This window comes from Panthera leo, chromosome C1 (assembly GCF_018350215.1).
Source record: "Panthera leo isolate Ple1 chromosome C1, P.leo_Ple1_pat1.1, whole genome shotgun sequence".
Classification (NCBI taxonomy): Eukaryota; Metazoa; Chordata; class Mammalia; order Carnivora; family Felidae; genus Panthera; species Panthera leo.
Genome location: NC_056686.1, coordinates 157,857,446 through 157,871,098, shown reverse-complemented (window position 1 = coordinate 157,871,098; position 13,653 = coordinate 157,857,446). Strand labels below are relative to the sequence as shown.

The 13,653-nt window shown below is 34.7% G+C and overlaps 1 protein-coding gene across 4 annotated transcripts in view; it reads right to left on the bottom strand.

Moving 5' to 3' along the window:
- Positions 1-13,653, bottom strand: part of UBR3 (ubiquitin protein ligase E3 component n-recognin 3) — a 235,953-nt gene that overhangs the window by 124,096 nt on the left and 98,204 nt on the right. For all 4 annotated transcript variants that reach the window (XM_042949066.1, XM_042949067.1, XM_042949069.1 and 1 more), the window contains exons 18-19: positions 12,450-12,591; positions 9,907-10,003 (exon numbers count right to left, since the gene is read on the bottom strand). In XM_042949066.1, the coding sequence (XP_042805000.1) occupies positions 9,907-10,003; positions 12,450-12,591 (239 nt within the window). The remainder of the gene's footprint in view (positions 1-9,906; positions 10,004-12,449; positions 12,592-13,653) is intronic.

The window sequence follows — 13,653 nt, the reverse complement described above, 5'->3', positions numbered from 1 at the left end:
CATTGTATCTAATGGTGACACATGAAAAGTGTTAGAAACAAGAAGTCTTTTCATCACTGCTATTATCATGTATTATAGTTGAGACTAGCCAGCAAAGACAAGAGAGTGTGTAAAAAACAAACAAAATCATCATTATTCCCAGATAATTTAATGGCCCACATAGAAAATCTTTGTGTGAAAAACAGAGACAAAATCCCAGATAATTTAATGGTCCACATAGATAATCTTTAAAAATCTACAAATTATTAGAACTAATAAAAGCCCCAAAATCAATTGCATTCTTATTCATGAGAACAAAAAGAAATGATAATTATAGGAAATATACCATATATCTATAAAAATTATAAGATTATTCGACTTATAAGTCTAATAAAAGATACCAAAACATTCTCAATTTTATGGAAAGAAATTTAAGACAACCTAAATAAATGGAGATACACACTATGTTCATACGTGGGAGAACACATTACTGTTAGAATGGCATTTCTACTGACCAATGAATGAATAAAGAAGATGTGGTATGCATATATAATAGAATATTACATATCTGTAAAAAAGAATGAAATCTCGCTATTTGCAATGACACGAATGGAGCCAGAGAGCATAATGTTTAGTGAAATAAGTCAGTCAGGGAAGGACAAATACCATATGATTTCACTCATATGTGAAATTTAAGAAACAAAACAAACAAGCAACGGGGGTGGGGAAAGTAAGAAAGAGAGAGACAACTCAAGAAACAGACTCTTAACAGAGAACAAACTGATGGTTACCAGAGGGCAAATGGATGGGGGGATGGGTGAAATAGGTGATGGCGATTAAGGACTGTACTTGTTGTGATGAGCATAAAGTGATGTATGGAACTGCTGAACCACTATATTCTACACCTGAAACTAATATAACACCATACGTTAACTGGAATTAAAATAAAAACTTAAAAAAGAGATGGCATCTCTATCAAATTAATCTAGGAATTAATCTAGATAATTTCAATCAGTACAATTTCAATCAAAACCCAACATGTTTCATCATTAAATTTGATATGATCATAAAACTCTAGGCAAAGGGCCAAGAATAAACAACTTATAAATAGAAGAGAGAAGGAGGAGGAGGAGAAGAGTAGGAAGTGGTGGTGGTGATGGTGGAGGAGAAGGAAGAGGAGGAGGAGGAGGAAGAGGAGGAGGAGAAGGAGGAGGAGGAGGAGGAGGAGGAGGAGGAGGAAGGAAGGAAACAATATTTGTGATAGTACGGCATTAATTTACAGAATGAACAAAAGAGAAATAGGTCTATATACATGATACCTGATACAGTCAACTGACTTTACTCACAGTAGTTATGCTCTATAAAGTCACCACAAACACCACAAACACCACACTGAATTATTGCTCCTAGGAGAAATACAGAATTAGGTTCCTGCAAATCTGGGGTCAATTTTGTTAATCAAAATTCCAACTTACATTATATTTGCCAATGTCCTTGCAAATCAAGACAGTCCCATCAACACTGAAAACCTGCTCTGAACATAACCCTTTTCTGTAGAACTCTTAGCAAGTATTTTTAAAATTCTTCCATCTCATGAACTACAGAGCCTGCCTTGCCTGCAAATTTAACATTTTTCACAGTATATTACCTTTTGAAACGTGCAAGCCAGCCAGCACTAGCAAAGTAGGGCTTACCTTTTTTCTGACCCTTGCTAAACATGACAGTAATTTCTTTGGCTTGCAGTCTCATAACAATGTTATCCTCTACACCTTTTATCAGTCACCATCTCATGAGTCCACAAATTTAGATTTTCAGCTTTTCCATAGCTGCATTACACACTACAGTTGTTATTTTAGCCCCTTTTGGAATGACCCCGTGTACAGATCAGTGAATTTCCTCTACCTTTTTCTGGATGTACCATATTATTGATTCACTACCACTGAACTCTCAGCTAACAACATTATAACTCATGACTGAATGAAGATTAATCTAACAACGAATTTTCTCTGTAAGGCACATCAAAGCCTTCGTGCCCTCAGGAATACCAGACAGCACTTCAGCTACATTTGGGAACCATTTTAAATAGTAAACAGGACAAAAATGCAAAAACAGTTCTAAAAACACTACAAAAAGGACACTTGTTTAAAGTATGAGCACTGAAACAAGAGGACAGAACTTTGCTCTCTTCAACCTCAGCTAGGTGCACTCTTCATGTCCGCACACACCTGCAAATACCCAGGAGAAAGCTTTAACAAATACCCAGGAGAAAGTATTAATCTGGGGTTTAAACTTTAGCAAGTAGCCAAATTTGCAAATAATGAGGATCAAGTGTTTATGACAAAATTAGCATATTAATAAATCACTGACAAAGGAATGAACTGTTCAATAAATGATCCAAAAGCAACTGGTTTTCTATAAGAGAAAAATAAATGAATAAATAAATCACTACTTCACAAACAAAAATCAATTCCAGGTGGGTTACAGATCTAACTATAAAAAGTAAGACTTGGGGTGCCTGGGTGGCTCAGTCGGTTGAGTGTCCGACTTTGGCTCAGGTCATGATCTCACAGTTTGTGGGTTCGAGCCCCGCATCAGGCTCTGTGCTGACTGCCTGCTTGGAGCCTGTGGCCTGATTCAGATTCTGTGTCTCCTCTCTCTGCCCCTCCCCCACTCACACTTTGTCTCACTCTGTTTCTCAAAAATAAATAAATGTAAACAAATTTTTTTTTTAATAAATAAAAAGTAAAACTTGAGACCGAATGAACTTTAGACAACCTAATAGAAAAACTGGCAAAGAATAATGTATACACAGTTCTCAGAGCAAGAAACATGTATACACAGTTCTCAGAGCAAGAAACATGAAGAGAAATTAATAGATTTTTTTAAAGCTCAACCTCGAGGACCTAGTAATCCAGAGAATGCAAATTAAAGTGAGCTACACATTCAGCTCTTGAAGTTAAAATCAAAGAATGAACATAAGTATTTAATTTTACTTGCACCCAAAACTCCAACAGAACTATGATAATGGTATTTTTTAAAGGATGAAAACCACAACGATGGGGAAAATCAGAAAAGAAAAAAAATGCAGAATTTTGTTAATTGGAAAGGAAATGAGTGCATGGTAACTCAACTAGTAGACCTAAGAAAGCCAAATCACAAGAAGGCAATTGGGAAAACTGAGAATCAATCCAAGTAACACTGCAGAATCCTCAAAAGGTCAGAAACTGACAGCACCTGGTACCTCAGTAGTAGATAGGGAGTAAGAAGTGTTTCTCTCCCACTCCAACAGAATTCTGACTGGAGAATTCATCTCTGGAGAAGGTAAAACACAAGCACAGTTAAAGGAAGGAGGATGGGGAATTAAAGCCACAGTATTCACTTCTGATTCAGAGCCAGGCCTTTGTCTCCTCCCATTCAGTTCACAGAATAATGGCAGTCAAACCATTACCTTCTGGGCAATATATGAAAATACTTCTCTAAGGACTCTTTCTAGACCAAAAAGAAAGTTCTAAAGAGACTAACATAAAGGCTCTCAACACACCTGCCTGCCCAAATCACCCTACATTAAAACTCAGGATCTACAAGCTACACCAAGGTACTCCGAGCTCTTTATCAAGAGCAGCCAGAATGATCAGACATCTGAAGAATGCTTCTAATATGGAAGCCAGAGACCAAACAACAGAAAACTGAATTTAGAATAAACAGATACTATGTAAATGGGGGGAAAAACTAAAAAACAAAAAGATATATATCATTAATATACCAGAGAAATGAGTTGCATCTATGATTCAAGATGAGAAAGACATAAAACTAAGTTTAAAAAAAAAAAAAAAGCTGGTTTCTATATACTATTATAGTAGCTATTTAAAAGCATAATTTTCAAAAAATCTCAATACCTTATGATAAAATATTTCAACTATTCTATTTCAGTTAGCTTAGATAAGCATGTTTAGTGTTCATTTTGTTTCTTTGTTTGCTAGCTCCTAGATATGTAGCACCTAGATTAATAAAGTATTCCAAAATAAAGGTTATATATTTGTTCAAGGCAGCAGGTAATACATCACTTTGACTGCTCTTTTCAAAAGCATTAATAGAATAATGCAAATGAAAAGCTACATGACAGCAAAAAATTTCCAAGTGATTCAAACCAACACCTAATTATTGACTAGGTTGAAGCAAAAATGATATGTATATAAACTCATACATCATAGTTTCAAACATGGGCCAGCAGTCATTAACCTTCAAGATGGGAGATGGGAAGCAATAGAAATATCAAAAATTATAGTTGAAAAAACTTACTTTCCAGCTGAATTTAAAACAGCCACTGTAGAAAAATCACATTTGCGGGTTGGAAAAGGCCTAGACAATAGTTCCAATACTGCCATTAAAAAACATTTTCACTTAACTTCTTTGGGCCACAATGTCCTCATACATAAAATACAATATTGATGGTTTTCCAACTGCTGGGTTTGTGTTTGTGTTGTTGTAGTCTTGTTTTTGTTTTCCTTTTAAAAGCTGAACTGCCCACTAAGGGGTCTTTGGAAAGGAGTGAAGAAAGCAGTATGAGCCACCTCCATTCTCTTTAGGCTTTCTCTTGCTGTTGCCCAACCTGCTCTTCCAGTGATGGCCCCAGAGACACTTTGATGCAACCTGGATAGTAGATCTTAAAGGCCTTTTCCAGCAACAAGATCCTAAGATTCTAAACATCTAACCATTACATACAGCAAATGGCTTGTTTTCACCTAAACAGCACAAAAATTTAAAGAAATTTATTTTTCATTAATTTAGCAATTACTAACCGCCTAAAAAGGGCCTAGCACCAAGCTTGATTTTAAACACATAATAGTGTCAATGTATCCGATCATTTTTCACCATAATTCTTCACAAGGATTTTCTACTGCCTTCTTGCAAATAAAAAACGATCATACTCAGTAAAATCAGTTTAGCCACTTCTTGTCCCTTAGAAGTAAAAGAAAATGAAAATGACCAGGAAGTCCTACCATTTAGGGTTATTTCCCGTTGTGCTCTAATAAGAACTGAAACAGTCAACTATACAGTCAAATATACAGCAAATAAAAGGTATCACATGAAGAAAGCAGATGCTATTATTTCACATACAAAATAAATTTCAAAACAAAATTAAGGTTTACATAAAAACTAATACATTTACTCATGAGTATGATATTTAAGTACATGAAATGTTATCACATGAATATAATAGTTTATACATAAATTAACTTATAAGAAAATGATTAAAGAGTTTTAGCCTGAAGCTATAGAGTACATTTATTTGTCCTTTGTTATTACTGCTTTATTTAAATATACATTTCTTGGGGCGCCTGGGTGGCTCAGTCAGTTAAGCATCCAAATTCAGCTCAGATCATGATCTCACAGTTTGTGAGTTCAAGCCCTGTGTAGGGCTCTGTGCTGACAGCTCAGAGCCTGGAGCCTGCTTTGGATTCTGTGTCTCCCTCTCTCTCTCTGCCCCTCTCCTGTTCACCTCTCTCTCTCTCTCAAAAATATACATTAAAAATTTTTTAATAAAATAAAATACATATTTCTTTTAAAACAGAGATTTCCAAACTGCCAAGAAACATCACTGCACTTCAGAAATTACTAAGAAATTATAAAGATATTGTACAGGAAGGAACTCAAAAGCCCAATGGGGGATGTGAGAGAATTAGAAAAAATATGGAGAACAAAACAGGAAAGAGGAAAAATTAATAAAAATAGCTCTGAAGATACGGTCTTCTATGACTATGTGAAGTGGGTATAAATCAAACTATGATCTGGTTCTAAGCAATAACACAAAATATGTTACAAAAGACAAGATACCAGAAAACAAAAAAAAGGATACCTCTATGTCAGTATGGGTCTAAACCAGCTTTCTCAGTCTTGACACTAATGATATTTGGGGCCAGATAATTCTTGTTCAGGGGGACAGATCTAGCTAGCTTCTACTAGATGTCAGTAACAACCGTCCAAGTCTTCAGACAATGCCAAATGTCCCCTGAAGGATAAAAATCACTCCTGGTTGAGAACTACTGGTTCTCAATGAAGGAAATTAAGTGCTCGGAGCAATTAAGTCTGCTATGTGAAAAATAAAAGATACAATGCTGTTTGCTTTACAGAGTGCCTGGCATATAACAAGCATTCAATAAATATGTATTGTTAATAAAATTCCCCCTTTAAAACTGATTGCATTAAGTATTTAATGGCTCCCTGAAAACTTTGAAAGTTTGAGCCCAATCCCAGTCCAAATTTCTATTTATTACAAAGTTTAAAAAAAGCAATAAAATTTACTATATACATACTCTTTATATATTCAAATGACTAGCCACCACTACCACCCCCTGAAAAAGGCAGAGCCACTTAAGACCACAGTGTTTATGTCACATTAGGCTTTCCATGCAAATGCTTCCTCCCGTCCATCTTTTTTCAAGATGAACTACTCCAATTTATTTATTCAACGAATATATTCTGAATGCCTACTATGTGCCAGCACTGAAATAAGCACTAAAGATGTAAAGGGAGAGACAAAAATATCTTCCTTCAAGGAACTAAGAGTCTAGTAAAAGCCTACAAGTAAACAAATAGGTACAAAACCATATAAAAAGAAGTTGTTAAGAAACCAGAGTACAGAGAACCTGAGACTACCTCTTCAAGGGTTTTATTTTTTTTTATTTTATTTTTTATTTTTTTTTTTCAACGTTTATTTTATTTTTGGGACAGAGAGAGACAGAGCATGAACGGGGGAGGGACAGAGAGAGAGGGAGACACAGAATCGGAAACAGGCTCCAGGCTCCGAGCCATCAGCCCAGAGCCCGACGCGGGGCTCGAACTCACAGACCGTGAGATCGTGACCCGGCTGAAGTCGGACGCTTAACCGACTGCGCCACCCAGGCGCCCCTCTTCAAGGGTTTTAAAGAAAGGTAAAGAGAGATGCTGATGGCTGAACTATGCGTTGTTTTTTGTTTTTGTTTTCTAGGGGGTAGGAAGGGTATACTAAAATTCTATACTATAAACTTTCTTCAGATAGGTCTCTGATGGATCATAAATTCAACATGTATCTATTACTACACTGTCTTGGCAAAAAAGAAGTTTCAATTATACCTAATATCTACACTTAAACTTTGACAAATACTTTCTCAAGATCAAAGACATTTACATCACTTAAAATTTGTTTTTATGAGAATGCAAGCTGGTGCAGCCACTCTGGAAAACAGTATGGAGGTTCCTCAAAAAACTAAAAATAGAACTACCCTACAACCCAGCAATTGTACTACTAAGCATTTATCCAAGGGATACAGATGTGCTGTTTCAAAGGGACACATGCACCCCCATGTTTATAGCAGCACTATCAACAATAGCCAAAGTATGGAAAGAGCCCAAATGTCCATCAATGGATGAATGGATAAAGAAAACGTGGTATATATATACAATGGAGTATTACTCAGCAATCAACAAGAATGAAATCTTGCCATTTGCAACTACGTGGATGGAACTGGAGGATATTATGCTAAGTGAAATTAGTCAGAGAAAGACAAAAATCATATGACTCACTCATATGAGGACTTTAAGAGACAAAACAGATGAACATAAGGGAAACAAAAATAATATAAAAACAGGGAGAAGGACAAAACAGAAGAGACTCACAAATATGGAGAACAAACTGAGGGTTACGGGAGGGGTTGTGAGGGGGGGATGGACTAAATGGGTAAGGGGCACTAAGGACTCTAGTCCTGAAATCATTGTTGCATTATATGCTAACTAATATGGATGTAAATTTTTAAAAATAATAAATAAATAAATAAATAAATAAATAAATAAATAAAATTTGTTTTTAAAATATTTAACATATGCTTCAGAAAAGCACAGATAATGGCACAACAGCAGACACTCAGATCAATGGAACAGAATAGAGAACCCAGAAATGGACCCACAAACGTATGGCCAACTAATCTTTGACAAAGCAGGAAGAATATACAATGGAATAAAGACAGTCTCTTCAGCAAGTGGTGCTGGGAAAACTGGACAGCGACATGCAGAAGAATGAACCTGGACCACTTTCTTACACCATACCCAAAAATAAACTCAAAATGGATGAAAGACCTAAATGTAAGACAGGAGGTCATCAAAATCCTCAAGGACAAAGTAGGCAAAAACCTCTTTGACCTTGGCCACAGCAACTTCTTGCTCAACACATCTCCAGAGGCAAGAGAAACAAAAGTAAAAATGAACTATTGGGACCTCATCAAAATAAAAAGCTTCTGCACAGCGAAGGAAACAATCAGCAAAACTAAAAGGCAACTGACAGAATGGGAGAAGATATTTGCAAATGACATATCAGATAAAGGGTTAGTATCCAAAATCCATAAAGAACTTATCAAACTCAACACCCAAAAAACAAATAATCCAGTGAAGAAATGGGCAAAAGACATGAATAGACACTTCTCCAAAGAAGACATCCAGATGGCCAATGACACGTGAAAAAATGCTCAACATCACTCATCATTAGGGAAATACAAATCAAAACCACAATGAAATACCACCTCACACCTGTCAGAATGGCTAACATTAACAACTCAGGCAACAACAGATGTTCGTGAGGATGCAGAGAAAGAGGATCTCTTTTGCACTGCTGGTGGGAATGCAAACTGGTGCAGCCACTCTGGAAAATATGGAGCTTTCTCAAAACATTAAAAATAGAACTACCCTACGACCCAGCAATTGCCCTACTAGGTATTTATCCAAGGGGTACAGGTATGCTGTTTCGAAGGGACACATGCACCCCCATGTTTATAGCAGCACTATCAACAATAGCCAAAGTATGGAAAGAGTCCATATATCTATCAATGGATGAATGGATAAAGAAGATGTGGTGTATATATGCAATGGAGTATTACTCAGCAATCCAAAGGAATGAAATCTTGCCATTTGCAACTATGTGGCTGAAACTAGAGGGTGTTATGCTAAGCAAAATTAGTCAGAGAAAAGACAAATATCATATGACTTCACTCATATGAGGACTTTAAGATACAAAGCAGATGAACATAAGGGAAGGGAAGCAAAAATAATATAAAAACAGGGAGGGTGACAAAACAGAAGAGACTCTTAAATATGGAGAACAAACAGAGGGTTACTGGAGGGATTGTGGGAGAGGAGATGGGCTAAATGGTTAAGGGGCATTAAGAAATCTATTCCTGAAATCATTGCTGTGCCATATGCTATTTGGATATAAATTTTTAAAAATATGTAAAATAAAATAAAAACTTCAGCAACAACAAAAAAAACTTAAAAAAACCTAATAAAAAAAGAAAAGCACGGATAAAACATGGTATCATATGATGTTCAGCAATATAACATTAAGGTTTAAAAATTGGTGGAAACAATACATTAAAAAATAGTCTATAACAATAACAAAAATGAATACTTCATTAAAAAGATATTCTTCAAAACTTTTTTCTGCAATCATCAACATTTTAAACTACTTTGTTAAATATTTACAAATAAAATTCATTTTTCTTTGGCTATTTTCCCAGTTGTGAAAAACACAGCAATATTATGAAACTTTTGGTAGATACCCATCATCTCTGAGATCAGATAATTTTATTCTCTTAACTTGTGCCTCCTCTACTGGTGTGAAAGCAGAACAACACAAAACCAAGTTTTGCATTCCACCAGTCAAACAGCAACTAAATAAGTTTGTTATTTTTTTAGTCTATTTGTGACATTATAATATCAGATTTTGGATCAAGATCTTGAGAACATAAATATATGGCAGATTTTTTTTAAATCTTAAAATATTATTTTCTCCTCTAAAGATTGAGAGTATACTTTAATCACTGCATATAACATTTGTGTTATAACTAAAGTTTTTCTACATAAATATAAAATATCCATTTTATACTAGCATAACAGACTTACAATGCTGTATATCTGTCCATTGCAGACTGCACGTCTCTACGGTAAACTGTTCGAAGAATGACCATGACGGGGTCAAACTCCTGATCCCAGACTTCAGCTATTATTCAAAAGAAAGTAGAAACAAAACACTGACTTCTTAGGAACAAGGTCAATTTCTGATGACTAATTACATTTAAGTATATTTTAAATTTATAAGATGGGATAGTTTAATTGGATCATATATTTGCTTTAATAAGCTTGATATCATAACTACTTTTCTAAGTCTTAAAAATCATAATTTCATCATTATGAATATTCTTTTAACTTCAGTAAGAACTAGTGAGAAAAAAAATGTATTACAATGTGATAATGCTTCACCATAAAAGTTTAGTTCATGTTTTTTTTTGTAAAGTGCCAATAGAATGTAAGAAAAAAACACATTAACAAATTTGAAAACGTTCAAAGATAAAAATGTGAAAGCTAGATCAAAAAATTAATGAGCTATTGATTTTCAAGAGTCTTTGTAATATTTTTGGTTTGTAGAAGTGATTAGGAACCATTACCCCATGTGTGGAATGTGTACAAGTGGTGGTATACAAGATGATTTTAAGTGCGCAAAGCTTTTAACAATTATACAATTATATTAACATGTATTAAGAACTTGTACATTGCATATAAAACCCATGATTTCATAATCATGCTTAGCATGAGGTGAAATTTAAAGAAGTGAATCCACTCAAGAAAATACAGCATACTATGTATACAGTAACAGAGATGGTATTTAGATGTAGAAAAAATCTACAGCATGGCCTGCAAATAATAATTTCAGAAACCATTGCCTTAAGAGTATTATCTTTCCTAGATCATTTTTTCACATCTCATCCTAGCAGAATTCTTAACATCTGAAAACAGTAAGAAGCTTAAGCTTCTCTCTACATATCTACTGTAATTCCAATTTCCTGGCATAAGAAACTGTTAACAATTGTCCCTATTTTCATGTAACAGACTATTCATTCGTCTTAAATTATCCTAAGTATGACTTAAGATCCTTAAGATAGGCCTTCACAAAGACCTTTGTTCTTATTTCTATTATCATTTATTGTCCTTCACTTTTTAATCTATTACTTTGTACAACTAAAATGCCAATGCTTTTATCAGAATAAAACCACAGCAATAGAAGGAAACTGTTAGTGATTAACTAGTCTGGCAGGCTTTAGTGTTCTGTGGATTCCCACACAAGTGTACCTGGGGCCACTTCAAGAGCAAGGAGATGACAAAACAGTCGAGAAGCCACGTCTACTACCTGCACCCACTTTAACAAGAGCAGGTTTGCTTTTATTGGTTTTGTATAACAGATTTAGTTAAGGTTTAGTTGCCCAAAACTAAAGGCTTATTTCAACCACTTTTTAAAAAGCTTTAAAAGTACTCATCTACCCCAACTCTCTCATTTTTACAAATAAGATGTCAAATCCAAACATCACACAAACCAGTTAATCTAATCTTCAAAAGCCCAATGCTCGATCTCAGTGTCTCAAACTTTCCTGTGCATGACAATCACCTTCAAAGCTTATTAAAAAAGCAGATTCCCAGAATCCATCCCGAGAGATCCTGATGAGAACAGACTGAGGTGAGGCACAAGAACCCGTGTTTTTTATAAGGACCGCAAGTGACTAGGACAGAGGTAATCCTCACACCATAATAAGCAGTGTACTATGTGATACAGCTCCACCTGAGAAGTTCTCTACAACAGAGAAACACTGTGGTTTTCCTTTAATGGAATACACACTGCAACCAGAGACTCTGGATTCACCATTGCAAACTCCTGGAAAAATCCCACATAATAAGGCTTATCCTGCTGGATTTTGCCAAACAGTACATGTTATTCACACCTTCAACATGGGCATCAGTTTTTCAGCTAGACAATGAGTGTTGAGGAAGTCAAGAAGCATGTAAGTGGTACTTCCTTCAAACTTTTAACTTAGATTAGTGAACACGTGAAAGTGAAAAGGACAAGACTGTGAATGAAGACTTCACTACTTGTGGCGCTTGGCAAGCATGTCATCTATGAAGCTAAGGAGAAAACCTTGGAAAACCAACCACTTAAGGAAAAGATTTTATGTATTTACATAGGATGTAGGAAAATGTAATCAGTATCGTATCTGGATTTTAATTTTAACTGTTTCAAGTTAAATTTTGGGTAGTGAGAACTATTTCAAAATCAAACTTGGGAGAATAGATTTTAAAAAAATTTTAATATACATTGTTTTATAATTTCTGGTTCATTTACAGCTCATTCACGTATAAAAATGAACTAGAATTCATATATAAAGTTCCTTTTCTAATTCAGAGTCATCTAAGAAGGTTTCCTGTAACATAAAACCATAGATTTGTAAATAAATAGAAGCAATATCACCATATACCATAAAAAAACAAACACACATCTATAAGAAAATTGAGGAATAACTCAAAGACAAATAAATAAAAAGCAAAATGTTTTCTTTACGTACACAACTTACCTTCAGAAAACCATTTCTGAAAAAATATATTTACGTATATAAACGTACCTTTAGGAGTATACATGCCTTGCTGCATAGAACCTCCAGGTTCAAAAACAGGAGCCTTAAAGTCAGCTACAGCTGATAAAACTGATTCAAAGCTGTAACTGCCTGGAATAATACCACTTTTGGGATTTGGATTTTCTGGAATATGATGTATGTGTCAAGAAAAAAAATTAATGCCTAAAAGCCAGCTTTATAAAATTACCAAGGTACTCTAGTTTCTAACTATTTTTGTTAAGAGTAATTGGCTGTAATATGTAATACTGGCCACAAGAGGGCTATATAATACAAGAGTTCAGTAACTTTTTATTAATTGTGAATTTTTAAAATATTTTTAACCTACAAGCCTACTTCTAGCTTATATGCTAAAGTAGTTCCCAAGTTTATTTCTCCCCAAAACAAATTAACCAAATTTTAAGAAATGAAAAAAAAAAAAAGCTTATAAAATTAATCTCCATTCTGTTTTTTTTCTTTTTTGTTTTCAGAGAGCGAGCACACATGAGAGGAGCCCAGGGAGAGAGGGAATCTTAAGTAGGCTCCATGTTCAGCACAGAGCTTGACACGGGGCTCGATGCCACAACACTGGGATCATGACCTGAGTCAAAATCAAGAGTCGGATGCTCAAGCTACTGAGCCACCCAGGCACACCTCCATTTTCATCATTTTACAAATAATGTTATATTCTCCCTTAGAGAATCAAAAACAGTATGCTAAAAATTAGCCAATATTTTTATGAGCAAAGATTATTTTTCCAAAAACACAAAATGCCATCCTCAAAAAAAAAAAAAAAAAAAAAAGAGAGAGAGAGAGAGAAAAAAGATGCTAAACAAAGTTTTAAAAAGAAGCCAGGAAACCACAAAGATCCTTTCCCACTGATTTCACATTAATCAATTAACTTTTCAAAATTCAAAGTTACAGAGGAATGCCTCTGCTGTTACAGCATTGATACACATTATAGAATAGTTGAATGAAATCATCAAACAATATCAAATTGCTTGCCTATGAAAATCTTCAAGGTTATCAAATGGCATTCCATAGGAGTTATTTCACAAAATGTCAGCCAATTATTCCAAACGTATTCATAATATACAAAGTAAACTTAGTCCAAAATTTATAAAATAAATTTTTATCACAAAATAACAAAATCTTTGTCTAAAATTTTATTAACAACTTAAAAAATAATAAAGTGTCTGTTGTATGCTCTGTCCTA